Raw genomic sequence first — 27,841 nt, 5'->3', positions numbered from 1 at the left:
AAGAGCTTGAATAGAAAGGATAAAATATTAATAAACTGCACATAATATTTTTTTTTTTTTTTTAAATAGGAAGTGCTGGAGCAACGTTTAGCATTCTGTTTTTAGACAATAGGCAAATAAAATTCCAACTGTATCACACCCTGTTCTTTTTGGTGGTAACCGCCTGCTTTTGTTGCACTTTTATGGCTTTCTCTTCTCTCCGGAACTGTGCGTCTGATGTTACTGTGCTGTGAGAACTGTGCTGAGTGACTCATGGTCTCTTCCTTTTCGAGCCAATCTGCCAGCTCCCTCAGAGGTCACGGCCCAAATGGACCGGCGCAGAAACCTCGGGCCCTCACATGAGAGAGTGAAGCGTGGCCCGCTTCCTGTCTCAGTTCGTTTCGGCTCGAATCAGGATCTCTGTTCAGTGAAACGTGTATTTTTCCCATGAGTCTGATTTCAGCGTCATTTAAAAATATCCCCTCGTCCCAAATATCCGTAGTGCTCGTGGGATGAACATGATTAAAACCAGAGTTTGAGGGGTTTTCTTACAAGAAAACCTTTAATATGGGCTAAGCATAAATGTGGAGTTCATTCATTGATAGTTTACAAGTAGTGACCTGTTTAGCTAACTGTTGTTGTAAATGCAAATACATTTATATTTCTGGCAGACGCTCTTATCTGGTGCAACTTACAATATTTTTCTTTTTTATTCAACTAAGGGCCTTGGTCAGGAGACCAGCAGTGGCAGCTTGGTGGACCTGGGATTCAAACTCACAACCCTCTTATCAGTAGTTGAACACCTTACCCACTAATCTACCACATCCCCCGTACTAATACTCACTACAGATACTAATCAAAGGCTGTAAAAGCGTGAACTGCGTCCACAGGTTCTTGATCTGTTTTGTCAGTCAACACCACATGCATTCACAGCATAGTGGATGGGTTTGCAAATTAATAAATAAATAAACAAGCAAACAAACAAATGAATAAATCTGTGTCATACTGATCCTGGAATTCAGGTCAGTATTGGCCCTGATACAGATGTATCGGACCGATTAATCACCAGTATACTATCATAAATTTGACTTTCTAAAATCCGTACAATTGTTATATTTTAAATATTAAAATACAAACATTTAGAGAAAAAAATGCACTCTTCTATCCTAATTTCCATCCAAAGTGTAGTCCAATAAATTATTTCCAGATGTTCTAATTCATCATCCAGTTATTAATAATCCACTATGTCTCACTAAATATCACAGTCCTAACCTAGTACTTGTACTATAATTGACTAGTACATGGCAGGAGTATGGACTGGTGACCTGTCCAGGGTGTACCCCAGCTTTTCACCCAATGTGTGCTGGGGTAGGCTCCAGCAGATCCCCGTGATCCTAATTGGGAATAAAGCAGGTATAGAAAATGGATGGATGGATGGCAGGAGTACATCATTTTATGCCTAGCTCTAGTCACAAAGCCTTCCTCTTTACTTCCTTGTTTCCAAAACTTCCTGTTTTGCTTCCGCTCCAGTTCCATCATGAACCTGCCTCCTGACCTTAGCTTGTATATATATATGTCAATTATATACTAGGCAACTTTATATCTGTGTTTCCATTTGCTTTGTCTTTTATTATTTACAGTACTGCATGCAAAACATTACCATTCATTGTGTAAAGCATTTCAGCAGTATGGTTTAGATAATCAGTCCACTGTCTTTTTTTGTCTGTTTCTGGTATGGAGCTTCTCTGTATAGTCCACTGCTTAAGGAGACATGTCTGCGCTACATTTATCAGCTTTCTTAAAGTGTTTAGAACTTCATCACAGATTAAAAAGGGGCATTTTCACCTCTACACTGACCTTCCCTTTTTTTTTCCCCCTCTATGAACTGCCCGGTTCCCAAACCTGAGTCTAATTCAGGGCGTAATGGGCTTGAGGATGCCTGTGAAATTCTACAAGTCCAGATGAATATGCAGCCACTTGATTCAAGGACCAGGCTATTTTCACACTAGTTTCAGGACTGGCTTTACCAAGCTTACCGCTGATCTGCAGATCAAATAAAATGTGTGAAAAACCAGTTAAAAAAAGGTAGATGTGGAGAGTATTTGTCAGGGCCAGTGATAGTTCCAGTGCTGAGCTAACGGAGTAAAAAGGAGGCATAATTATGAAAACAAAAGCCTCTTTACTTCTTATGCACAATAAAAAATACAGTCACATTAAATCATAAGTTAATCACGAGCTAATGCATTGCTCAGACAGATTACTTAGAGTGCAGATACCAGGACACAAAATAAACAGTTCATATGATTCTCCATCACATCTCTGATTGTAATAATACAAAGAGCAACTGTAGAAATATTTGATCTTTGTTGAGATCCTTTCTAATTTGGAGCGTGGTTCATTTCCAAACCCCTTTGAATGATTTATCTTTGATCGTGATTTTACTCAAGCTCAAATAAAAATATTTCTCTGAACACTCTGTGCTGAATCAGCTCCAGAATGCATTGTGCCCCTTTGTGGGCAAGTACGAGTGCAAATGTGCTCTACATAAGCTGAACTGCACAAAATATGTAAAACAAAAACAAATAAAAAAGCAGGCCATGCATCTGAATATGAATTCTCTAAATACAGTAAGGCCTCTTGCTTCACATAATCATGTCATGACATCATTATAAGCAACTTTGCATTGTGTGTGTGTGTGTGTATGAGTGTGTGAGATTTAAGTTCACACCCAGATTAATTTAGCACACAGCAGTCACACCTTGATCTCAGTCACTAGCCTAGAGAATAAATAAGGCATGCAACCTCCATAACGACAAACCTTTCTGCAACACACTGGTGTGATGCCACATTCCAGATCACCTCTGTAAGTGTACTAACATCCTCGTCGTTGGCTATTTGCTTTTTTAAGTAGGGAAGCAGATAGAGCAGCACTCTAGACAGATCTCTAGGCAGTCGGACGATTGGCAGCAGTCCTCCAGGATGGCACAGTCCAGCACAGCAGTGCAGGGGTCGCCGGAGCAACACGCCAGGCCTCCGCACGCCTCGCCACAACAGCACAGGGCTTCACACTCCATTCCACAGGCCAAACACTGAGCCAAGGCTGAGCACATGGGCAGCAGCTCACAGAACAGACAGGCCAGGACACAGTGCACGCAGCAGTCTGTACACACACACACATATTTTAAGATGATTTGTTTTAGACCAACGTCAAGCATTTTCAGAACACAGAATCCAGAGGTGACGGTAAAAATTACACTGCGCATAGTTCACATCCTTGACCTTATTAAGTCTTCATGATCTTAAGACGATCACAAAGTATTAACATTCAAATACTAACTGTGGGTGTTTTAGATCAGCCAAATGTTCTTTAGGCTCAAAAGGGTCTCCAGGTAGGGATGTGCAATCTAATGGAAACGTCTACCAGGCAGCATGAGTCACAAAGATAAAGCCATGGGCCCAGTGTAGCTGACAGATAAGGCCAGTGCTTATTTACTGTTAACTCCACGGGTGAGGCCTCTCTCTCTGCATGTGCTCTGGAGCAGTTTAACGTTACTGATATAAACGCAGACTCTGGTTAACAAACGGTTTAAAGTCACTTTGTGTTCAAAAGTTTGTGGACACCTGACCATTACACCCAGATGTGAGCTTTGCCCAAAGCACACAATTGTATAGAATGTCTTTGTAATGCTGTAGCATTACAATTTCCCTTCACTGGAATGAAAACAAATTGTGTTCATATGAAATATTTACCATCACCAGCGTCATCCTGGACCTGATTGGAACTTGTTTTTAAACTCTGTTGGCTTTTGGAGGTGGAGGGAGGACGCTTCTTTTTGTGGGGTTTCTTATGCCCGTTGGACTTGGGTATCTGTGCAGGATGAGGTGCCCTTTGATCTTTAGAGGGAGAGGGTGGTGTGCAGACAGGTGGAGATCTATTAGCCACAGTGTCTGGAGGAGAGAGGCCATTGAGAGGGCTGGGAGTCTCTGAAATAGATGAAAAAAATGTATTAGGGACATGTCACTTCCCCATGCTGACCTACTCAGCTAATTTGCAGCAGCTCACCGACTCTGTTTAGGTAAGCAAATGGCTGTTGTTTTCACATGAAGAAGTGATACCTATTAGCTGACTAACTTGTTTATATGCAGCCAAATTCTATAACAATCAATTAAACAGAAAAATTAACAGGGAAAAAAACTGGACATCTCGAGGTGAACAAATGACAGTGACTTGTTATACACTGGCAGGATTGTTGTTTGACTCATTGTTGTTGTATTGTTGACATGGTAAAGCTGCCGCTAGTGCTGGCCTACATACACTGATCAGTCATAACATTATGACCACCTGCCTAATATTGTGTCGGTCTCCCTTTTGCTGCTAAAACAGCCCTGACCCGTCCTGCACTGTGTATTCTGACACCTTTCTATCAGAACCAGGATTAACTTCTTCAGAAATTTGAGCAACAGTAGCTCATCTGTTGGATTGGATCACACGGGCCAGCCTTCACTCCCCACGTACATCAATGAGCCTTGACCGCCCATGACCCTGTCACCGGTTCACCACTGTTCCTTCCTTGGACCACTTTTGATAGATACTGACCACTGCAGACCGGGAACACCCCACAAGATCTGCAGTTTTGGAGATGCTCTGATCCAGTGGTCTATCCATCACAATTTGGCCCTTCATCAAGCTCGCTCAAATCCTTACTCTTGCCCATTTTTCCTGCTTCTAACACATCAACTTTGAGGACAAAATGTTGACTTGCTGCCTAATATATCCCACCCACTAACAGGTGCCATGATGAGGAGATCATCAGTCTTATTCACTTCACCTCTCAGTGCTCATAATGTTAAGACTGATCGGTGTATAAGGACATTTGCAACAGGAATTAATTTATTCAACTTCATTAAAAAAAAAAACCCTCTACATGTAAACACAAAAACTCAAGTGAAACCTCAGGAGGTGCTTCCAAGTTAAAGGTGAAATAACATCATGAATGTTTTTACCTTTGTCGAGTTTGTGCACGATCACTGGCACATGGTTGGGGAGCAGTAAAGCATCCTCGTTCGTGATTACGATGTCTGTTAAAGAGTCATCACTTCCACCATAACCTATTCCGTTCACACATGGAAGCCTTGCTGGAAGAGGATCTGTCAATCGATGTGGAAAAAATACATCACTCGATCATATTCAAAGACTTGTTTCTCAGCCACTCAATATGATGTCCTGGCTGTATCTTTTGGACCATTATTGTGGTGAAGTTAACCTCTACCCCAATCTCAGTTCGTACTGCTGAAAAACATCTCCACAATGTAATGCTGCCACCCGCCTGCTTCACTGTGGGGATGGACTTGGTCAGGTGACAAGCTATGCTTATGACCTTATTTCATCATACATCATATGTATTTGGTTCCTCATTGCGTGTGAGTTCTTAAGGAGCCTAATGGTCAAAACTCATGCAAGCAGTCATGTATATTGTTAAGGATAATCTAGAGCGCTGCAGAGGTAGATGTCTTTTTCTAACAGAGAAGAGAGCCGAAACCATTATTGACCTGGCTGTTGTGTGACGTCTTGTGCCTCCACTTTGCTCTCAGGCTGGATGAGATGGTTCCTGTGGGTTCGATCCTTTCCGCCATGCTGCTGGACATCCATGGCCTCTGTCTCCTTGTGAGGCATCTAGCAATAGCTCTGAATACATAATGAAAGTCAGATGAAGATGATGTAACAACATATCATTAACTAGTCATTGTCACATTGACACTGATATATTTCACAAGGCTACGGTGTGCAAAGGGGGTTTTCTAACAAATTATTAAATTTCTCAGAAATTCTCTGGAGTCCTCTGGATGTTTTAAATGAATCACAGAATCACCAAAGTCCACAAAAAATTATAGCACACACACATCTCCTTGATAATAAAAAATGTATGGTTAAAAGTTTCTGCTGTGAGTCTTTCAAAAGCTACCAAAGTGCCTTGCAATACTTATTACTTAATTTAACCCAGGACATTGGCAGTGGAAATGTCTCATGTTTACACTGAGATGGAAGTATACTATGGACTTTTTGTTAAACAATTATGAAATGGTTTGCCTGTGGACGAGACGGCATTAGCGTAATTAAATCTGAACATTAAGCATGATTTAAAGACTATTAAACAAATTTACGAATATAAGGTGACTAAGAAGGGCCAGTTTGTCCTTTCTGTGCCAGCCATCTATTGTGTACCGAATTTCATCTGCTTCCTTCTGGCCGGACTCCCTTTGTGCAAATCAAATAGATATAAGGATTCATTTGTACCTGCTGCAATCGTGTTATTAAATGACTTATTATAAATGTGTGTTGTGTTGCTGCTGTATGTATGTATGTATGTATGTATGTATGTATGCGTACTGCTGTCTACATAAAGAATGGCCTTTAAAGTACAATAAAGTAAAGTAAGTCATTATTATCTTCAGACTTGTTTTTCTAACAGTCTGATCGGCCAGAGAATCAAATCAATGTGTGATTCATTTTTCTTCATTGAACAGGTACATATTTTGTCTGTTTTATCTAGCCTTAATATACATGTTTGCATTGAACGTTTACAATCATGGAGTTTTTACATACAGAGAAAAACCCCAATCCTGCAACTTGGCATGTTTTTGCAAACATATTATTCAAACATAAACTTTATTTATTATTTCTAACAACTCTCTATTGCCTAAAATAGTACATTAAGGAGAGACAAACACATTTATAACCAAGTCTGGGATGAACCACAAGGACAATTTACATGTTTATAAATCCAATTCACACACACACACACAAACATTTATGTCTGTTTAGCCTTTTGAGGACCATCCACTGACAATTATTAGATTATTAGCCTCAGTAATCTTGTATATATATTTGTGTGTGTGTATATATATATATATATACACACACGTTATTATATATAAATATAAAAATATAATATAGATATACTTTATTGATATCTGTCTAATCTCATAGTCAAAAGAAAATTATTCAACTCTTTATAATAATAATAATAATAATAATAATTATTATTATTATTATTATTATTATTATTATTATTATATTAGATTTGTTGTTTTGTGTGGACCAGCCAAATGTCAAAATTAGAGATAATATTCCTATTCTTCTGGGGAAATTTTAGTCCCCAAGAACATAAAACATGCCCACACACTCACACACACACACTCACACACACACACACACACACACTCACACACACACACACACAAAAAGACAGAATGAGGTTCATGCTGTTTCATAGGCTTTGTAATATTTAAGAAAAGAAAAACAACCAAGTACCCCAAAAAGTTTGTTTTGAGTGATTGTACCACCGTTTAAACTAGTATAAACATTTTCAGAGAACAGCCTGGGAGTCGACACATAAACAAACAAACAAACAAACACACAACGTTATTCAGACATGACTAACCGGGACGAACTCCAAGTACGAACCTAATTAAATGTTTAAATGTGGTAACAAGTTATTCTTGTAGGAAAGAAATGTAGAAAATCAAACTTTTTTAATCTTACCGAGTCTTGAAGAAAGCCAGTCTTCCACTCTTAATTGTTCCAATTTTTTTAGTTAAAGTGGCGATTATTTTCGTTCCCGTTCAAATTCCCACACGCTCGCGCAGCTCTGCGGAGAGCGCGAGCCCTGGGTTGCCAGATCGCTGCCAAAGTCTCTTCATGTCATGAGTTGTTGAATATTGAAATCGTTGCACAGATGGGCGTGGCAAGGTTCGGTTCTTCCAAACCGGAGAGAATAACATTGATGTGAGGCAACATTTTTAGTGGGTTGGACAATGATAAAAACTGATGTCTTCCAGGATTTTGTTGAATGATTGGTTGTGAAAGTGAGTGCATTTGAGTTGCATGACTAAGCATGTTTTTTTAAAACCCACACAAATGATGAGCGGTAAGTTGCATTTCAGAGCAATTCATGGCTCATGGCACTCCATCCATCATATTGTGGTGTCCAGAAGAAGAAGATCGACCAGAAAGCATTGTTAAGACAATTCCCTTGCTCGTTTATTGGCAATTCACGTTTACAGAACAAACACAAGCTTGGTGGTTAGCCACAGGACTGGTTCAATAAAGGAGAATGGTGAGGGTAACATATCACACTGGACTTAAACAGAACAATGCTACAAACCCAAACAACATATACAGCCATATACAAACTAATAACATAAGCAAAAATACATTAGGTGTGTTTGCTATTTGCACTGAAGTTGTACATATTTTCATGCAACTTGATACAAAAGTTAATATCTGCATCAGGACCCTAGAAGAATTACAAGAACTGAAAATTCATACACTATATTGGCAAAAGTTTTGGGACACCTCTCCAAATCATTGAGTTCAGGTGTTGTTTTTCAGGGGTTGGGCTCGGCCCCTTAGTTCCAGTGAAAGGAACTCTTAAGGCTTCAGCTTCATACCAAGACATTTTGGACAATTTCATGCTCCCAACTTTGTGGGAACAGTTTGGGGATGACCCCTTCCTGTTCCAACATGACTGCACACCAGTGCACAAAGCAAGGTCCATAAAGACATGGATGAGTGAGTTTGGCGTGGAGGTACTTGACTGGTCCTGAACTCAACCTGATAAAACACCTTTGGGATGAATTAGAGTGGAGACTGAGAGCCAGGTCAAAACTGGGACGTCTGCCTTTACATGCACATGAATGTAATATGGAGTTGTTCCGCCCTTTACAGCTATAACAGCTTCAACTCTTCTGGGAAGGCTTTCCACAAGGTTTAGGAGTGTGTTTATGGAAATTTTTGACCATTCCACTAGAAGCACATTTGTGAGGTCAGGCACTGATGTTGGACGAGAAGGCCTGGCTCACAGTCTCCGCTCTAATTCATCCCAAAGGTGTTCTATGGGGTTGAGGTCAGGACTCTAACTTCAAGGGGCTGAGCCCAACCCCTGAAAAACAACACCTGAATTCAATGATTTGGAGGGGTGTCCCAAAACTTTTGGCAATATAGTGTACTTTCATGTAGGAGGGAGGAGGTAAGTCAGATATAAAGCTCTCAGGACAAAAGAAGTAGGTGCCTCCAGTAAGAAGTAAAATGTGTAATAACAGTGCCTGATCACACTTAATATAGAGAATGGGAGATTGTTGGAGAGCTGGCTAGTGTGTAAGTGAAAAAAAAAGCCTAAATCAAGCAAACAGTAGTTATTAACATATACTAGAAGATGGAAGGAGAGTTGTTTAAAATGCCCAAAAGTGGAGAATACATTACATCATTAACAACAGAAGAACGTTGTGAACATCCTTTCAGGGGGAGACGGTCTCTGAGACTCTGTAACTACCCTGCAGTGTTTATTTACTTTTCACTTCAGGGAAAGTTTACAGGTTACTAGATATTTCATTATTATCTTGTAAAAAGCACTTTAAGCAAACTTGCAGTTCCTGAAAATATAGTTATTACAGTCTACTTCAATAACAATGCGATCCTGAGCTTTCATTAATGTTTACAAATGCCCCTGTAGACAAAATGAGCTCCATGAAGACATGGATTGCAGTGGATCAAGATATTCAAAAAGCATATACAGGTGTAATTGGTCAGGTGTCCACAAACCTTTACTGGTACCATACACAGATCAGGCATAACATTATGAGCAGTAACAGGTGAAGTGAATAACACTGATTATCTCCTCATCATGGCACCTGCATCTGCTATATATGGTTGAAGTGACAATAAAGCTTCTTTGTCTTTGACTTTTGACTTTGACTTTAGGCAGCAAGTGATAGAAGCAGGAAAAATGGACAAGCGTAAGGATTTGAGCGAGTTTGATGAAGGGCCAAATTGTGATGGCTAGCATCTCCAAAACTGCAGCTCTTGTGGGGTGTTCCCGGTCTGCAATGGTCAGTATCTATCAAAAGTGGTCCAAGGAAGGAACAGTGGTGAACCGGTGACAGGGTCATGGGCAGTTAAGGCTCATTGATGGATGTGGGGAGTGAAGGCTGGCCCGTGTGATCCGATCCAACAGACGAGCTACTGTTGCTCAAACTGAAGAAGTTAATCCTGGTTCTGATAGAAAGGTGACAGAATACACAGTGCATGACGGGTCAGGGCTGTTTTGGTAGCAAAAGGGGGACCGACACAATATTAGGCAGTTGGTCATAATGTTATGTCCGATCGGTGTATACCATACAATATGTATAGTAAATATACAGTAGTTATATATAGTAGAATATAGTGAAGTATTATTTTCAAAATTTGGTAAATGTTCTCATGTGAATTTGCTCCTCTGCCTATTCAGATCATGGAAAACAAGTCCAAATATTGTGCCCCCGGCACATTTCTGCTTAGACCAACTAAAATTAGTCATTTAGACATTTTGAAAACCGCAGAATCTGGCAACACATGGCCAGCTGTAACACGCGCGTGCTGGAGCTCGCGCGCTCTTCCTTCCTCCCCAGCTGAATCCACATCCACACCAAAGCTGTTTAAAAAATGTATTATTATTATTATTATTATTATTATTATTATTATTATTATTATTATTATTATTATTGCTCGGGTATTTTGTTGACAAGAATATCATGATGTGATTTTAAAAAAAAAAAGAAAAGATTTTTGGGTTTAAGAAACCACATTTGTAAACTGAAAAATTCTATTATTTTCCATTCAACATAATACAACCCATTTTCAATTATATTATATAATTACAAAGTATAAATTCGTGTTAAAATAGGACATTATTACTTCTGTCTATGACTAACAGCTGCGCGTGTGTCATCGGTTGCTAGGTGACAGACAATAATTCCTAATTTAAAAAAGCTTTAATAATATTGATGCTATAAATAGGATAGGGTTTTCCAAACATATTTCCCACTTTTCATAATTTTTGACTTATTATTATTATTATTATTATTATTATTATTATTATTATTATTATTATTATTATTATTTTAAGAATTTTCATTCATACAGCAACAGAGTTGCGGTTGCTATGGCAACTACTGCTTTATAGCCATGTTTAGTGGCACGTTTATATAAAATATAAAATTATTTTTATATTAATAAACACATGCGAACGCTAAAAAATAATTTAAATAATAATAATTAATAATAATTAATATAACAATAATAATAATAATTTTATTAAATTTTATAAATGTATTACTATTCTCGTCCGTTGTGCGTTATTTTTTTGACAGCATTTTTAATCCTCATTACTTTAAGTGGATCTGAGTGAAATTGTATGAAAATACTTTTCATTTAGAAAAAAGTTTAGTTAATCCATGGCACTTATTTTTGTATGCTGCTTCTGTTTACAAGCGCCCATAGAAGAATCTGCGCATGCGCGGTAGTCACAACACCGGAAGGAGAACTCCTCAGTCTTCGGCATGAGAAAATGTCTGGTGTGGTTTTCGTCTGCAGCTTAAACAACTTTATTTATCATGATTAGACACGTTTTCCTGACAGGTTCTCCAGGTAGTTTATAATCAGACAGTTTTTTTGTACGACACCGTATTTTGGCATTCGTTTAGAAATTCTTTTAAACCCTGTACTCTTACTTTTAAATAATGCTTTCAATATTATTAGCTGCTCTCTCTCTCTCTCTCTCTCTCTCTCTCTCTCTCTCTCTCTATATATATATATATATATATATATATATATATATATTTGGCAAGAGATTCACGCATGCCTTTAAATACATGTAGCAGCAGTTAAAGTGCTCTTAAAATCTCATAAAATCTATACAAAATATGTATTTCGCAGGTGGTGTCATTTTATTTTTACGATTTGTCACTTAAATTACTTTTCTTAATGATTCATTCTGCACTAGTGTTGTGTTTATCCAATTAAATGCTCTCTGGAAAGCATAAGCCCCGCCTCCAAGGGGCGTGCCTTTCTCTATTCCGGCACCTCCTTAAAATCAGTCATTGTGGTTGGATTTTATTTATTTCGCAGTGGATGGAATTTCTGTGCGGTTTTGTTTTCATTTTATTTTACCATAATATTTCAAACTTCTCGGACGTATCGGATACCGAAACTATCGTGTTGTCTATGATATCATCCTCATTAAAGTCGTGGTATGGGGGGCGATAGCAGTAAGAAACTCTTTATGGTCAAGCATGTCAATACGATGTCACTCAGGTTTCCTGTTTCAGTAGGAAATACAGCAACATACAGACGCAAATCAAACCATTTCATGAGAACTTATTTATTTATTGATGTTTTCCTGTTGTTCTGCCCAGGAGTGGGGAAAACCACACTAGTCCAGAAGGCTTGGGAGGCCATAAGCTCATCAGGCGTGAGCATCCACGGCTTCTGCACAGAGGAGGTCAGAGAAAGCGGCAGGAGAGTGGGATTTGATGTAGTCACAGTAAACGGCCAGAGAGGAATCCTGTCCAGAATCGGGTGTCTATATTTTATCGTTTTTTTTAAATAATCCTCCATGTGGATCCTGGTGTTCGATCTGTGTAGCAGGCTTTATCTTTAACTAGCTTTATCACTCTTTTATTTTAGAGCTGCAGCTCCGTCAGGCAGACGTGAATATACTGTGGGTCAGTATGTTGTCGATCTGCCCTCGTTCGAGAGTCTTGCACTGCCGCTTTTCCGAAATGTAAGTAAATGTTTGCTGTCTTTCTCATTCACATTCAGAAAAAATGGTACCAATCTCTGTTTTCTCTTCTCGGGAGATGCTTTTCATTGCTACCCCACTCAGAGGGCAATAGAAATCGAAATAACTGTGAAAATCATGATTTATGTTTGCATTAATGGATTTGTGGCAGACTCTCATCCTGAACAACTTATACATTTATCTCATTTATACAACTGAGCAATCAAAGCTCATCGCTGGGGTTTGAACCTATAATCTTCTGATCATCGAACATCTTAACCACTGAGCTACTATTGATTTCTTGACACATTGAGCCGAATAAATCTCCAGTGCTTGTGTTTCTTCACTTCCTGTCCATCATTGACTTGCTGCTCAGAAACATTTGATCATGTCCTCGTGCGCCTTAATGGAAGAATTTCCTTAAAACAAAAAGATCCAATTGCAAAACCCACTTTATTTATTTATTTATTTATTTATTTATTCATAAGTTTATTTATTTATTTATTTATTTATTTATTTATTTATATTTAAGCCTGTGTTGCCATTTTATTCCTCAAAAGTGTTTGCAGATATTATACGTTTTCCTTCCATGCAATAAAACAATATACACAAAATAACATTCTACATCTCCTTCATTGAACATTTGAAGGCTTCAGCATGGAGGAGTTGGTGTTAAATCTATAATGAACTAATTTATGAGTGGCTCAGGAACTCCCGGGTTACAACTGACTGTATACGACTGTAGAAAGGATATTATATATAATCACACACTCTGGTGTTTAGAATCATTTATAATCACACTCTGGTGTTTAGAATCATTTATAATCACACTCTGGTGTTTAGAATCATTTATAATCACACTCTCTGGTGTTTAGAATCATTTATAATCACACTCTGGTGTTTAGAATCATTTATAATCACACTCTCTGGTGTTTAGAATCATTTATAATCACACTCTGGTGTTTAGAATCATTTATAATCACACTCTCTGGTGTTTAGAATCATTTATAATCACACTGGTGTTTAGAATCATTTATAATCACACTCTCTGGTGTTTAGAATCATTTATAATCACACACTCTGGTGTTTAGAATCATTTATAATCACACTCTCTGGTGTTTAGAATCATTTATAATCACACTCTGGTGTTTAGAATCATTTATAATCACACTGGTGTTTAGAATCATTTATAATCACACTCTCTGGTGTTTAGAATCATTTATAATCACACTCTCTGGTGTTTAGAATCATTTATAATCACACTCTCTGGTGTTTATAATCATTTATAATCACACTCTCTGGTGTTTAGAATCATTTATAATCACACACTCTGGTGTTTAGAATCATTTATAATCACACTGGTGTTTAGAATCATTTATAATCACACTCTCTGGTGTTTAGAATCATTTATAATCACACTGGTGTTTAGAATCATTTATAATCACACTCTCTGGTGTTTAGAATCATTTATAATCACACTCTCTGGTGTTTAGAATCATTTATAATCACACTCTCTGGTGTTTAGAATCATTTATAATCACACTCTCTGGTGTTTAGAATCATTTATAATCACACTCTCTGGTGTCACCTAAATGAGGATGAGGTTCTCTTCCGAGTCTGTTTCCTCTCAAGGTCTCTTCCTCTCCCATCTCAGGGAGTTTTTCCTCACCACAGTAACCTTAGGCTTGCTCACTAGAACTTAATACAAATAAATGTCCATTGTTTAAGGTGCTGTACAAATAAAATCGAATAACATTGAATCTTTAAATCCAAATCTCCTGCCGACTTCATGCTAGTCGTTGCTCCTCACAGGCCAGCGACGGAAGCAGGAAGGTGTTTATTATCGATGAGATTGGGAAGATGGAGCTCTTCAGTCAGGCGTTTATCCGAGCGGTGAGACAGGCTCTGGACAGCAAGGACTGCACCGTCCTGGGAACAATCCCGATTCCTAAAGGAAAACCTCTGGGATTAGTGGAGGAGATCCGAGCAAGGAAGGATGTCAAGGTCTTCATGGTAAGCCTATGAAAAAATATGACGCCTATGACGAAATGTTCGATTTTGTTAAACAATTTTGACGCACATTTGCTTCAGACTTCTGGAGGTTAGTTTCCTCCTGGTCCTCCCTTAGTCTAAAACATGTGCCATAGGATGATTATAATCTCTAATTTGTCTGGTTGATGGATGGATGGATGGATGGATGGATGGATGGATTGGCTGGCTGGCTGGCTGGAAGGAAGGAAGGATGGATGGATGGAAGGAAGGAGGGAAGGATGGAGGAAGCAAGGAAGGGAGTGTTGTGAATTGACCGAAGCTGGTCCAGTGTCCAGTCCGGTGAAAAGAAGCTTGCATTACAGTTTTAAAGGCCTTGAGTGGGCAGGCCTTGAAGGTGTGACAATACAAATGCTTGAGGTGATACTTCCCCAAGGGGAGGTAGACCTCACAGGGGTATGCTAATGCAAAAGCTTAGAGGTGATGCTCTTAAACAAAGCATTGAATGCGAGAAAGATCCCCAGAGTTTACTCCCAAACTGTAGGCTAGTTCACAGTTCCTGATCACCATCTGATTTGATCACCATTTGGTGGTGAGAGCTGGGATATGTAAATCATCATTCAAAGAGAAATGTATGTTACAGTAGATTCTAGAGTGACCTCAAAATATGTTTTCTTACAGGAGGAAAAGTTTTATTCATTCTAAACTCACTGGCTGACACTAGAAGAGAACTATAATTACTTTGATGCTGTAATATTTTACTCAGATATTGTGATGTATCTCTAATTATCACTATCAAACAATTGATAATTATCTAGTTATCAATTGTTTTGCTTAATTTATTTATTTTTACCTTCACAGGTTACAAAAGAGAACAGAAATGCCATTTTGGATGAAATTGTTGCTGAACTAAAGGAATGTCTAAAAATGAAATGAAGATCTCTAAGAAGACAAGAGGAATGGTGGAGAAAACCTGAGACAAACCTGCATGAGGAAACCAGATGGAAATGTTTTGGTCCCTGGGACAGTGTTTCTCTATTTTGTTAAATTCTGTAACTAGACCCTTCGTATTGGAGGAAGATCCTTTGTTCTAATGAACGTTTGGTCTGATGTTCAAGCTTCAGCTTTTTTGTTTGTTCATCACCTTTCAGTGTTTTACATTAGTGGATATAAACCGAGTTGTTGTGCAAGCTATAAAACTGAGCAGCTCTACTGCTTTTTATGAAGAGGTTCTTGCTGTAACGAGTCGATTTATACCACAAACATCATCAGTTTTCATTTTTTTCCATTTTATTTGCATTTATGCCACAGCACTAGACTCCGGAAACATTAAAACTGCCTTGACTTGGCAGAGAAGAAGGAGATATTTGATGTTAAATAAGATGTTCATTAATTTTCAGCAAATATTCCTGTCGCCATCTTATAGAAATTGATGCTAAAAAGAGTTTCTTTGATAAAATTTGGTGAAATCTACAGTGTCACATTCTGTTTATTTTTCCTACTCTTTTACAACCGCAGGCAGTGTCGCCTATTCATTTCAGGTCACATTTGAGTACTTATAGAAACCAGCGTCTAACAGCCTCCATCCTTTCCTTAACGTTTGTAACTAAAACCTTGAGGAAATTCCAGTTTAATTAGCATAAAGACCGGCATTTTCATCTTCTAAATGATCGTCACTGGGCTTTATTCTCTCTTTAATCTAATAATGTTGAATAGTTTAATATCCAAGTTAGATTTTAATTTAGTTCATTGGGTTTTTACAGCCTTCTGCTTGGATTTAGAAGGTTCAGAGACATTAGGGGGAGATATAGCGATCTTTTTAGAGACTGAACTGTGCTTGAAAATAGTGGCGCAATAATGAAAACATTAGGATTTTTTAAAATAATCCAGACTGTCAATCTGATTATTATTATTGATTATATTGATTAATTAATTGTGGGCAGCACTTTAGCAAGAATGTCCTGGGTTCGAATCCCGGGTCCGAACAGGCAGGGCCCTTTCTGTGTGGAGTTTGCATGTTCTCCCCGTGTCTGCGTGGGTTTACTCTGGGTACTCCGGTTTCCTCCCACAGTCCAAAAACATGTACATTAGGTTGATAGGTAATTCTAAATTCCCCATAGGAGTGAGTGTGAGTGTGTGTGGTTGTCTGTCTATATGTGTGGCTCTGTGATGGACTTGGACTATGGACCTGACCGGTCCAGGGTGTAGCCCTGCCTCTCGCCCAGTGTGGGCTGGGATAGGCTCCAGCAGATCCCTAATTAGGAATAAAGCGGGTATAGACAATGGATGGATGATTAATTGTAAAGAAGATGATTAAGTGAAAGGAGCATCAGAAAACAAGCTGTAATTCATTGCGCACCCAGTAGGTGGCTGTATTGGCGCTTATGGCTCATGTAGTAACACCGAGGAAGCGGAAGTAGTCGGATTTTTCTTCGCGATCTGTTGTATAAACACAATGGATTAAGGCCTGGATGAATCAAATAATCAATATGTTTTATTGGGAAATAATGTTTTTTTAAACTTTATTTTGCGTGTTTTGGTGATTAATTCGGAATTTTAAACCTTTACTTAAATAGAAATGGTGAGTAAAGGTTTCTTTGTGTCTTACTTTTTTTCCCACCGATTTGCGGCCATGGGAGTTTAAACACAATGAGCCGGAATACTGCAACAGTGTCAAGGATAATAATTAAAAACAACTAATTTGTAATTTAGAACATTTTTCTACATGACTTTTTAGTTAAGGTGTATGTGGTGTAGCTAAAGTATGAAGTATTTGTATGTGGTGTAGCTAAAGTATGAAGTATTTACCATACACGGTGTGTATGTTTGAGTTCTGCTCCATGTTTAAGGAGCAGCAAAGAAACAATACAAAAACAGTACAATATTTATACTTATCCCTCGTCTTTTATTGTCTAAATAAATCAATTAGAGCAGGGAAAGGTGTAAACAATAACAAAAAGAAAGAAACAAAGTCAGTGTGTGTGTGTATATATATATATTGGACCCATAATTTCTAGTATTTAGTTGTTGTTTTTTTTTGTTATATTGTGTACCCTTAATTTCTAGTATTTAGTTTTGTATTTGTTGTATTTTTTGTTATATCTTGTACCCTTAATTTCCAGTATCTAGTATTTTTTTTTTTTTTGTTATTTTGTACCCTTAAATTCTAGTATTTAGTATTTTTTATTTTTCAATTTTATTTATTTTATTAATTTTTTTTTAAAAAAACCTTTTAACCTATGCTTGTGGATACTGCTGGAAGTTGTAAATTTCCCAAATGGGATGAATAAAGTATCTATCTTAATTAATTAATTAACTAACTAACTAACTAACTAACCACCTTCCTCCAGAGTTTAATTGCAGTTGTTTGGCTCTTTCTCTAACCTTCATCTTTAACTTTTCTCACACCAGGACAGTGAGACTTCAGAGTTTGACCCGCATTCAGGACCGGAGATGACCATGAATCAGGACAACGCTCCAGTTTACTGCGTCTGTCGCAAACCAGACATCAACTGCTTCATGATGTAAGATATAATGTTTAAACTAAACATAAAAAATCCAGTGTATGGACTTAAAGGACACTGATATCAGTGTTCGAAGTCTTGGCAAGCAAAGTGCTGGGAAATCAAATTCCTGCACACAAATCTGTTGACATAATCATCATCTTTTTTCTTTTTTCTTTTTTAAATTTATATATCCATTTTGGTCGAGGAAGGGAAGCATTATTATTAGAGTAAAATTGAGTCAGTGGATCTGGTCCAAAATCTGATCCAATACCAGTCCAGTGTTTTGGGCCAGTATTGGCTCCAGTACCGATACTCAGCATCAGATTGGTAGATCCCTAGTAGCAGCTGTTATGATGCTCATAATGCACTATTTTGTGATTCACTCTTTTATCATACAGCGGTTGTGAGAACTGTAATGAGTGGTTTCATGGCGACTGCATTAATATAACCGAGAAGATGGCAAAATCCATTAAGGTGTGGTACTGTGAAAAATGTCGCAGTGAGTATCTTTTGGTGGAGCTCATTTTAGACTTTTGCATCTTGGCGTAACCGAAAGGAGCTTGCTTCTGCTTCTTCTTCTTCTTCTCCTCGTTTTTTTGGGGGGTCTATTTTGCTTAGCAAGGTTTGTCCTCTTTCCTAGGTAAGGACGATTCTTTAGAGATCAAATATCGTACCAAGAAAAGCCGGGACAGAGAGTCAGACGGAGACGAAATGGAGCGGCAGCTCGAGAACGACATGATCGATTTTAAGAACGATCGACGCCGCGGATCACGGGTAAAGCGACGGTGTCTTATAGCATGTTTGAAAATGGTTTGATTGTTAGCATTTGGTGTAAAAATGAAGACGTTTTTTGTTTTTCCGTGCCCTCAGATTAAGCGCTCGGCGCGCATGTGCGGGGAGTGTGAGCCCTGCATGCGGACGGAGGACTGCGCTCAGTGTGACTTCTGCAAGGACATGAAGAAGTTCGGCGGGCCTAACAAGATCAGACAGAAGTGCAGGCTCAGGCAGTGTGAAGTGCGTGCAAGGGTGAGTGTGTGTGTGTGTGTCAGGATTTTCCACACACACCTCAAATTGGTTTCACATTTGGGTATCAGACTTGATGTATTTCTGCAAACAGCTAAAAAAACAGCTAAAAAAAAAAAACAATGATCATCTTGTAGTTTTGCATAAGGAACCAGTTTAACGTGATATCTCAAGTCTTGCTAGCTATGAGAGATTTCTATACACAGCGAATGTCACACTTACTACACAATGATGAGGTAATGAAATGGATATGAGGTAGTATTTCTACTCAAATGTGTGTCATGCTTCTGAAACCACAGTTAGAATGAAATCTGAACACCATACTGTGGTACCTCAGTGGTTAAGGTGTTAGCCTCCACTAAGTTACCACTGCTGGGCCCCTTGAGCAAGGTCCTTAACCCTCAATTGGACAGTTGTATAAAATGAGATAAATTGTAAGGGCGTCGGCCAAATGCCAGAAATGCAAATGGTCTGGTTGAGATTCAGTTTTCTTGTGTAGTGTAGGTTTATAGTAGAAAATGTTGGCTCTGATACACCGATGTCCGGGACATTTCACCAGCCTAGAGACCTCCATCAGTGTTAAGATATAAAATGTAGAAATGTTGTAAATCTTATTGTGCTGATTTAGTGCAGAACAGAACCCCAGACAAGAGAAATACGTGATTTGTTTTGCTCTGAGAACGAAGCTGAAATGGAACTAACTCTGACTGTGTGAAAGTGTTGCAATCAGAGATTCTTGTTCGGTTAATTACGCCTGTCATCTTTCCCCTGCTGTCTGTCCTTGTAGTTCAGAAGGATGTGTTGTGAGTGTGTGTGTTTTTCTCACGCTGTAGAAAATGCTGCGGGTGAAGGAGGAGGAGATGTCCATGTCTAAAGGCAGAGATCGGTTCCAGGCCGACTACTCTCTGTCGGACGAGTACAGCGAGAACGAGCTGGAGCTCTACCAGCAGTACTGCGCCGGCAAATACGCCGACCACGTAGGTCACATCCACACATCAACACCACACGCAGGAGTCTGGCCACTCGAGTGTTTAAAAATAACTCCTGCCTCACTTGTGTCTCCATATACAGGAGCTCTGTAAACTCCAGAGACTCTCGAGCGCTTGTGCATGATTTTAGACTTTTTAGGTTTTAGATTTAAACGTATAGTCACGTGTGGATTTATTTTTTTTTCTCTCTCAGGGATGGAACAGCGATGAGGACGATGGGCCATACCTCGATCCCAACATGCGAAAGAGGGCCGTGAAAGTCAAGCACGTGAAGAGGAGAGAGAAGCGATCAGAGAAAAAGGTTATTGCTCCAGCCAATTAAAAAAAGACTGATGACTGATGCGAAAATAATAACTTCAATCAATTATATAAGATCTGTTGTTGTCTTTAGTACGTTGTTACTCCAGAAATGCTACGTTGATGAGCTGAACTTCTTTACCTTATTTCTCGCCCCTTTTAAATCATTTTTTGTCACGTCTGTCAGAAAGAGGAGAGCAAGCCCCGCAAACACAAACCGAAGCAGAAACACCGGGACAAGGTGCGGCACAGCGAGAGGACGGAATCCCGAGACGGCGGTGATGTCAGGCAGTGCCTCGGGCCAGGCTGCGTCGAATCGGCACGCCCCAACTCCAAGTACTGTTCTGATGACTGCGGCATGAAGCTCGCCGCCAAGTAAGACCCGAGTGATGCTCTCCTTTCCTTACAGAGTGGCAAAATAACACAGCGTGCTTATTATTATTATTATTATTATTATTATTTTATTGCGATATAACTAGCTACCTTTTCTCCCCTCCTCCATCAGCCGGATCTATGAGATCCTCCCTCAGCGTATCCAGCAGTGGCAGCAGAGCCCGTGCATCGCCGAGGAACAGGGAAAGAAGCTTCTGGAACGAATCCGGCGCGAGCAGCAGTTAGCCAGGACGCGGCTTACGGACATGGAGAAACGATTCCATGAGCTGGAGGGAATCATCGCTAAGGCAAAGCAGCAGGTGGTGCAGCATGATGAAGAGGTAAGATGGCTTCACTGTGGAGAGAGATGCTGTCGGTCTGTAGGTTAAGTTTTTATGACTACATTTTTATAATACCAGTGAAAATAGTTTAGTTTTCTTTTCTTTCTTTCTTTCTTGTTTTTTTGTGGTCTGTTAATGAATAGAACTTGGGTGCGTCTCAATCAGCTCACTAGTTTCACTAGGTCAGTCGTCAGGGCACTGATCAGGGAGTCGGCCATTTTAAGGTTTCTATCTCTTTCTTTCTCCCCCTCTGTCTACACCCTCTTCTCCCCCCCTTTTTTTCTCTCCCTCTCCCTCCCAATCTCTCTCTTTCTGTCCCTCTTTTTTTCTCCCCGTCTTTCTTTCTTTCTTTCTTTCTTTCTCTCTCTCTCTCTCTCTCTCTTTCTGTCCTTCTTTTTCTTTCTCCCCGTCTCTCTTTCTTTCTCTCGCTCTTACTTTCTCTCGTTCTCTCTCTCTCTCCCTCTTTTTCTTTCTTCGCCTCTCTCCCCTCTCTCTTTCTCCTGTCACTATTTCTTTCTCTTGCGCTCTCTCTCTCTCCCCCTCTCCCTCTCTCTCGCTCTCTTTCTCTCTCTTTCTGTCCTTCTTTTTCTTTCTCCCCCTGTCTCTATTTCTTTCTCTCTCTCTGTCTTCCTCTCTCTCTCCCTCTTTTTCTTTCTTCCCCCTCTCTCTCTCTTTTTCTTTCTCTCTCTCACTCTTGGCCAACTTTTTCTATAAAAGTTTATCTGTGATGTAGCTCTTAAGTGATTATGTACATAACCGATCTTTTACTTTATTTGACGTTCTATATATAAGGTTTTTAAAGAAATCCACTAGCTGGAAGCGTTGCTAGGATATGAAACAAAACAACGAATCCTTTAATAAAGTTCTTTTAATGTAAAAAATAATGTTAGACAGATATCAGCACTGGCTGGTGTTAATAAATGCCGAAAAAAACGACTCTCACCCCCTGCAGGTAAACGAAGGAGACGACGACACAGACCTTCAGATTTTCTGCGTCTCCTGCAGCCACCCGGTCAACCCCAAGGTGGCGCTACGTCACATGGAGAGATGTTACTCCAAGGTGAGCCGAATTGTTCAGTATAATCATGTGAATAGAGTAATCCTCCACTGATATTAAAAACATATTCCTCTTGTCTTGGAACAGTATGAGAGTCAGACATCATTTGGCTCTATGTATCCCACACGCATCGAGGGGTAAGTGAACGCAATTTGTTTTTCTAATAAAGGAATAATAAAAATGTAAGGTAGTCTGTTGGTTAAGACAAGTCAGATGCTTGTGTCTGGTGCCATGAGCCTGATATCAGTAAATCTTAACACACCTCAGTCATTCGTCTCTAAACATTTAGCGTGTAAATTCAATCTGCCTTTCAAATCTCAAGCTTTTCCTGTTTGCACTTAAATGCTGTGCTCTTGCCTGAGGTTCTTTACTTAAAGGAAGTGCAAAAGGAAGTTGATATGAGAAACGGTGCAGTAGATGGGCTGATAATTTAGTCATACAGTTTGCAAAATGCTTGTACCCAGAGTCTTTATTTATTTATTAGCTACATTAACCTTGACGCTCCATTGCAAATATAAACAAACTTTCATTTCATTAAACTCGTTCATTGTTTCTTTTTCTAGTGCGACCAGGTTGTTCTGCGACGTATACAATCCTCAAAGCAAAACATACTGTAAGAGGCTTCAGGTTCTCTGTCCTGAGCACTCCCGGGATCCCAAGGTAGGATTTTTACACACTCTTTCACCAGTTTATCCAAATTTGAAGCTTGTAAGCTATTAATAAATGTTCTGATACTGCTTATAAACCAGTCGTACTAATCCAGGATCTGCTGTTTGTAGGTTCCAGCAGATGAGGTGTGTGGATGTCCTCTGGTGCGTGACGTCTTTGAGCCCACGGGCGAGTACTGCCGGGTCTCCAAACGCAAGTGCAACAAGCACTACTGCTGGGAGAAGCTCCGGCGGGCCGAGGTGGACCTGGAGAGAGTGCGAGTGGTTAGTTCTGTCTTTGTTTTGGATGATTCATAGTGCACTGAATCAATGATAAATCACTTACTGTTCACACAAGGGTGTTCACACATGCTCTCTCTCTTTTTTTCTCTCTCTCTCTGTCTTTCTGTCTGTCTTCCAGTGGTACAAGTTGGACGAGTTGTTCGAACAGGAACGCAACGTCCGAATAGCAATGACGAATCGCGCAGGTCTCCTGGCTCTCATGCTACATCAAACCATTCAACACGACCCACATGCCACAGACCTGCGCGCCAGCAAAGACAGATAGCCTACCAGGACGCTTCTTTTATACGGTTTCTGCCCAAAATGGTTAGAAATAGAAAGTGTGTTTGATTAAAATGTACATTTAAATAACATTCATAATGTTGATTGCTTTTAAATGAAGGGTGTTGGATGATAACACTAGCAAAGAGACTTTAGAAGCTTAGTTTTGGGAGATGTTATCAGTGATGCTCTATATATATGTGTGTGTGTGTGTGTGTGTGTGTGTGTGTGTGTGTGTGTGTGTGTGTGTGTGTGTCCATACACATTAATTAATTAGTAATCATAAATGTTAGTATACTTATTAAAAACAGTTCTTGGTGCTTGTCTTGTTGGGAAAAATAAAGAAATGTGTATCATTGTGTAACCGTGGACATTACATTTCATTCTTTCAAATAAACTTTTATCATGTGGCAGTGTTTCATTTCTTTAAGGTGTCTCTTTTCTATCTTTAATATGGGATTTTCTATCCCACTGATGATTCTAAATTGCCCATAGGAGTGAGTGTGAGTGTGTGTCGTTGTCTGTCTATATGTGTGTGGCCCTGTGATGAACTGGCGACCTGTCCAGGGTGTACCCCTGCCTTTCGCCCAATGTATGCTGGGATAGGCTCCAGCAAATGACCCTAATTAGGAATAAAGTAGGTATAGACAATGGTTGGATGGATTTTCTATCCCTGTTGGGGAAACTTCAAACACTGGACACTTCAATAATGTTGCATTCTCTCTTTTTTCTTCATTTGTCAGATTTTGCCCTTCACTTTTTAGAACTGATGCCAGCCGATGTTTGTCTAATTGCTTTCATAGCTCGGGCAATAACAGAGTAAATTGAAGCTGATGTTAATAGACAGTGCTCTTGATGAAAGGCTTGACAATGGGTGACAGCGAAAATTACAAAAATCAATTCCTTCAAGTCAAGTCTTTGGTCAATTTTATGTAAATAAAATCATGCCAGTTGTAATTAGTAAAATGCTTGGGGGGGTAAATCACATTATACAGATACACTTTCAACCCTTGGCACTGAGGGCAGTGGTGGCTCAAGTGGTTAAGGCTCTGGGTTGTTGATTGGAGGCTCAGGGTTCAAACCCCAGCACTGCCGCTGTTGGGCAATTGAGCAAGGCATTGTATCCTAACTGCCCCTGTGCTCTGACCCCAACTTCCTCAGCTGGGATGTGTGAAGAAAAGAATTCCACTGTGCTGTAATGTATGTGTGGCGATAATAAAGGCTTCATGCCCTCAGTTCTTCTAATACTGTTAAATTCTGATGGGTCAGGTGTTTAATTCATTCTCGATATTATCGAATTAATTAAACTATATAGAATAGTTTATACTATTAATAGTGTATGTATATATATATATATATATATATATATATATATATATATATATATATATATATATATATATATATAGTTTATACTAATGCGCTTAGTGACACGTGACCTTGAGCATGATGGCCTGTCAACATAAACAAGTTGTTTAAACATTGATATTGATATTATGTTATTTTGGTTAGGAGATATTTAACTAGCATTTTTTCTAAGGAGTTTCCATTACCAGTGCTTTGTTACAGTCGGAGGTAAAGCTCTAACTTTAAGTTTATTGACATCCTCGCTAGCGCAAGATTAGCATATCGTGCGTCATCAGCGTGCGACGGTGCAAAGTCGGAATCGGGGGACGATTAAAAGCTGCACGGGCCCGGGTGAAGTGGGAGGCGTGAACACACTTAATGTGTGACATTAATTTGTGCAATTTACCGTAGTAAAGTATTAAAAACAGAGAATAACGAAACCTAGACTAACACGAACGTCACTACTGTGAGTAGCTACATTTATAAGGCAGCAAGATCTAGAGCAGCACCTGTCTCCATACACTTTTAATATTATTAATTACTTTGAAGCTAAACTGCAAACTGTATATTGTACAAAACTGTAGAAGGGTAGTAATCCGAACATATAATACATACAGAAGTACACATGTATACATACTGTCATAACTGATTAATAAAACGTGTCAAAAGCATTTTCCCCTTTATTACAGCCAAAAGCTGCAACATAAACAGAACGGCTGCAACGAAAAGGGTCTGCAGGAAATGATGTCATTACGTAAACAATTGTATCGCACATTTGACTATATAATGCACGTTGGCTGTATACAGCAACTTGTAACCTACTGGGAGAAAACCTATTATAGAGCTGTATGTTGTATTATTATTATTATTATTATTATTATTATTATTATCATTATTATTATTAGTAGTAGTAGTAGTAGTAAAAGTTGTTTTTTGTGAAGATGCATAGGTAATAAGGTAAGAAATAACAAAAAATACTAAATACAAGAATTTAAGGCTATAAAATAAAATATAATAAAATAAAATATACTAAATACTTGTTTTCATCCTTATCCTACTAGACCTGTGAATAGTTTTTGTTTTAAAGTTTTAACCCAACTTAATATATTTGAGCAGTATTATTAAAAATGTACTGAGGTGCCATTAGCGACCTTTGGCGTCATATTTACATTGTAAAAAGTCCGACATTAAAGCGACACCGAGCTGCAGACACTCAGTTCTTATGATCGGATGCCTCCACACGCTTTCATTTATAATTCATACATTTTCCCCCAAAAAAACATGGTCTACCATATGTAGACTAAAAGTCGCGAAATGCCTTGCTTGCCTGTTTACCGTAATGACGCGAAAACACGCGGCTGTGTATTTCCAAAAATAGAGCTTTAATCCCGATAAGTGCTCCGGCGCCAGAGGATGAGGAACGAAATCAAAATGTCGGAATCAAACACAGCAGTAGAGTCAAACTCCAGGAGCCAGTCCACTGAAATATCTCCCTGTAACACAAACAAAAGTCCAGATCCTTCATGGATTGAATATGGCGTGTGAGAACAGAGAAAATACCCATCTGTAACAAATGTTATAACCTCTGAGCTTTAGTTTTCAGACTGAAACAAATCACAGGCCTACTAGAATCCACATGAATACATAATAAGCAAAATAATACATAACCATATTACCGTACCTTGATGACAATAGTGAATAGTGAGGTCCTGCAAATGCTTCAGAAATGTATCCTACTTCATACTGTATACACTATATTGCCAAAAGTTTTGGGACACCCCTCCAAATCTTTGAATTCAGGTATTGTTTTTCAGGAGTTGGGCTATGCCTCTTCGTTCCAGTAAAAGGAACTCTTAATGCTTCAGCGTACAAAGCTATTTTGGACAATTTCATGCTCCCAACTTTGTGGGAACAGTTTGGGGATGACCCCTTCCTGTTCCAACATGACTGCACACCAGTGCACAAAGCAAGGTCTATAAAGACATGGACAAGTGAGTTTGGTGTGGAGGAACTGCACAGAGTCCTGACCTCAACCTGATAGAACACCTTTGGGATGAATTAGCGTGGAGACTGCAAGCCAGATCTTCTCGTCCAACATCAGTGCCTGACCTCACAAATGTGCTTCTAGAGGAACGGTCAAAAATTCCCATAAATACACTCCTAAACCTTGTGGAGAGCCTTCCCAGAAGAGTTGAAGCTGTTATAGCTGCAAAGGGCGGGACAACTCCATATTACATTCATGTGCATGTAAAGGCAGACGTCCCAGTTTTGGCCTGGCTCACAGTCTCCGCTCTAATTCATCCCAAAGGCATATTTTGGTTTACAGTTTTTCATCATGTATCCTACATTCTGCTGCTACATAAACAGAATGTAGAAGTTTCTATATTTAACAACTGGAAATGTGACCTTTAATATTACTAATTACTTTTCAAAGTAATGTTTTGAAGGTACATTACATGAACCTTTCTGGGTTAAAGATTATAAAGGTTTCCCCCAGCAATAATGAAGTGCAGAGGCAGTTAGTTTTTGTGTGTTTAATCTGTGTACTGTCTCCACTGTTATGTTGTAATTTTGACTATTGCGTTTCAAAAGTCAATTTATGTATTACATGATCCATTTTAGACCTCTAATGTCTAGGTGAGTGACTAGAATGATCTGAGGAAACGTTCATCCTTGTCTATCAGTAGGTGCGTTTACATGGACACTTTTTAATCAGATCGGACTGAATTCAATCAGACTGACGAATCCGATCGCAGCGTTTACATGAACACGGTATAAAGTAATCAGATTGTTATGTGCGTTTACATGACACATGATTAGAATCGGATTAGATCTTTTGACATGCGCACAGTCCACGAAAACATCCATACGTCATACGTCATTCTTGCGTCATTGCACATGTGCAGAACTTTCCAGGAACACATTCCATCCGAATTGACGTGTTTACCTGACACTTTTTTAATCTGATTGTGCTTCTAGTCCTGTTACGATCGGATTACAAGTGTCCATGTAAACGCACCTATTAGTCCTGAAGACTTTCCTATGGGGGAAAAAACTCTATGCTGAATTCGTCTTGTCTTGTAACTGATCATTTGCTGGATTCTTCATCTTGGGGGCATGATCAATTTGCGAAG

At 39.1% G+C, this 27,841-nt stretch overlaps 3 protein-coding genes across 3 annotated transcripts; 2 read left to right on the top strand and 1 right to left on the bottom strand.

Moving 5' to 3' along the window:
- Positions 1-1,443: 1,443 nt before the first annotated feature.
- zgc:113363 (uncharacterized protein LOC791449 homolog) lies at positions 1,444-7,682 on the bottom strand. The gene is made up of 5 exons (XM_058388798.1): positions 7,523-7,682; positions 5,530-5,665; positions 4,984-5,127; positions 3,730-3,963; positions 1,444-3,139 (listed from the first exon to the last, which is right to left on the bottom strand). The coding sequence occupies exons 2-5, from the start codon at positions 5,651-5,653 to the stop codon at positions 2,883-2,885; spliced, it is 759 nt and encodes a 252-aa protein (XP_058244781.1). The 5' UTR covers positions 5,654-5,665; positions 7,523-7,682; the 3' UTR covers positions 1,444-2,882.
- Positions 7,683-11,318: 3,636 nt separating this feature from the next.
- Positions 11,319-16,823, top strand: ntpcr (nucleoside-triphosphatase, cancer-related). The gene is made up of 5 exons (XM_058390464.1): positions 11,319-11,443; positions 12,211-12,373; positions 12,482-12,578; positions 14,388-14,588; positions 15,426-16,823. The coding sequence occupies exons 1-5, from the start codon at positions 11,410-11,412 to the stop codon at positions 15,498-15,500; spliced, it is 570 nt and encodes a 189-aa protein (XP_058246447.1). The 5' UTR covers positions 11,319-11,409; the 3' UTR covers positions 15,501-16,823.
- A 181-nt stretch (positions 16,824-17,004) lies between these two features.
- On the top strand, positions 17,005-23,625 carry cxxc1a (CXXC finger protein 1a). The gene is made up of 14 exons (XM_058390463.1): positions 17,005-17,145; positions 17,976-18,088; positions 18,469-18,569; positions 18,711-18,844; positions 18,941-19,096; positions 19,927-20,070; positions 20,276-20,383; positions 20,567-20,754; positions 20,885-21,092; positions 22,045-22,152; positions 22,237-22,286; positions 22,713-22,809; positions 22,929-23,081; positions 23,218-23,625. The coding sequence occupies exons 1-14, from the start codon at positions 17,143-17,145 to the stop codon at positions 23,362-23,364; spliced, it is 1,710 nt and encodes a 569-aa protein (XP_058246446.1). The 5' UTR covers positions 17,005-17,142; the 3' UTR covers positions 23,365-23,625.
- Positions 23,626-27,841: the final 4,216 nt, after the last annotated feature.

Source organism: Hemibagrus wyckioides, linkage group LG05 (assembly GCF_019097595.1).
Source record: "Hemibagrus wyckioides isolate EC202008001 linkage group LG05, SWU_Hwy_1.0, whole genome shotgun sequence".
NCBI lineage: Eukaryota > Metazoa > Chordata > Actinopteri > Siluriformes > Bagridae > Hemibagrus > Hemibagrus wyckioides.
This window is presented reverse-complemented; position numbering and strand designations above follow the sequence as displayed.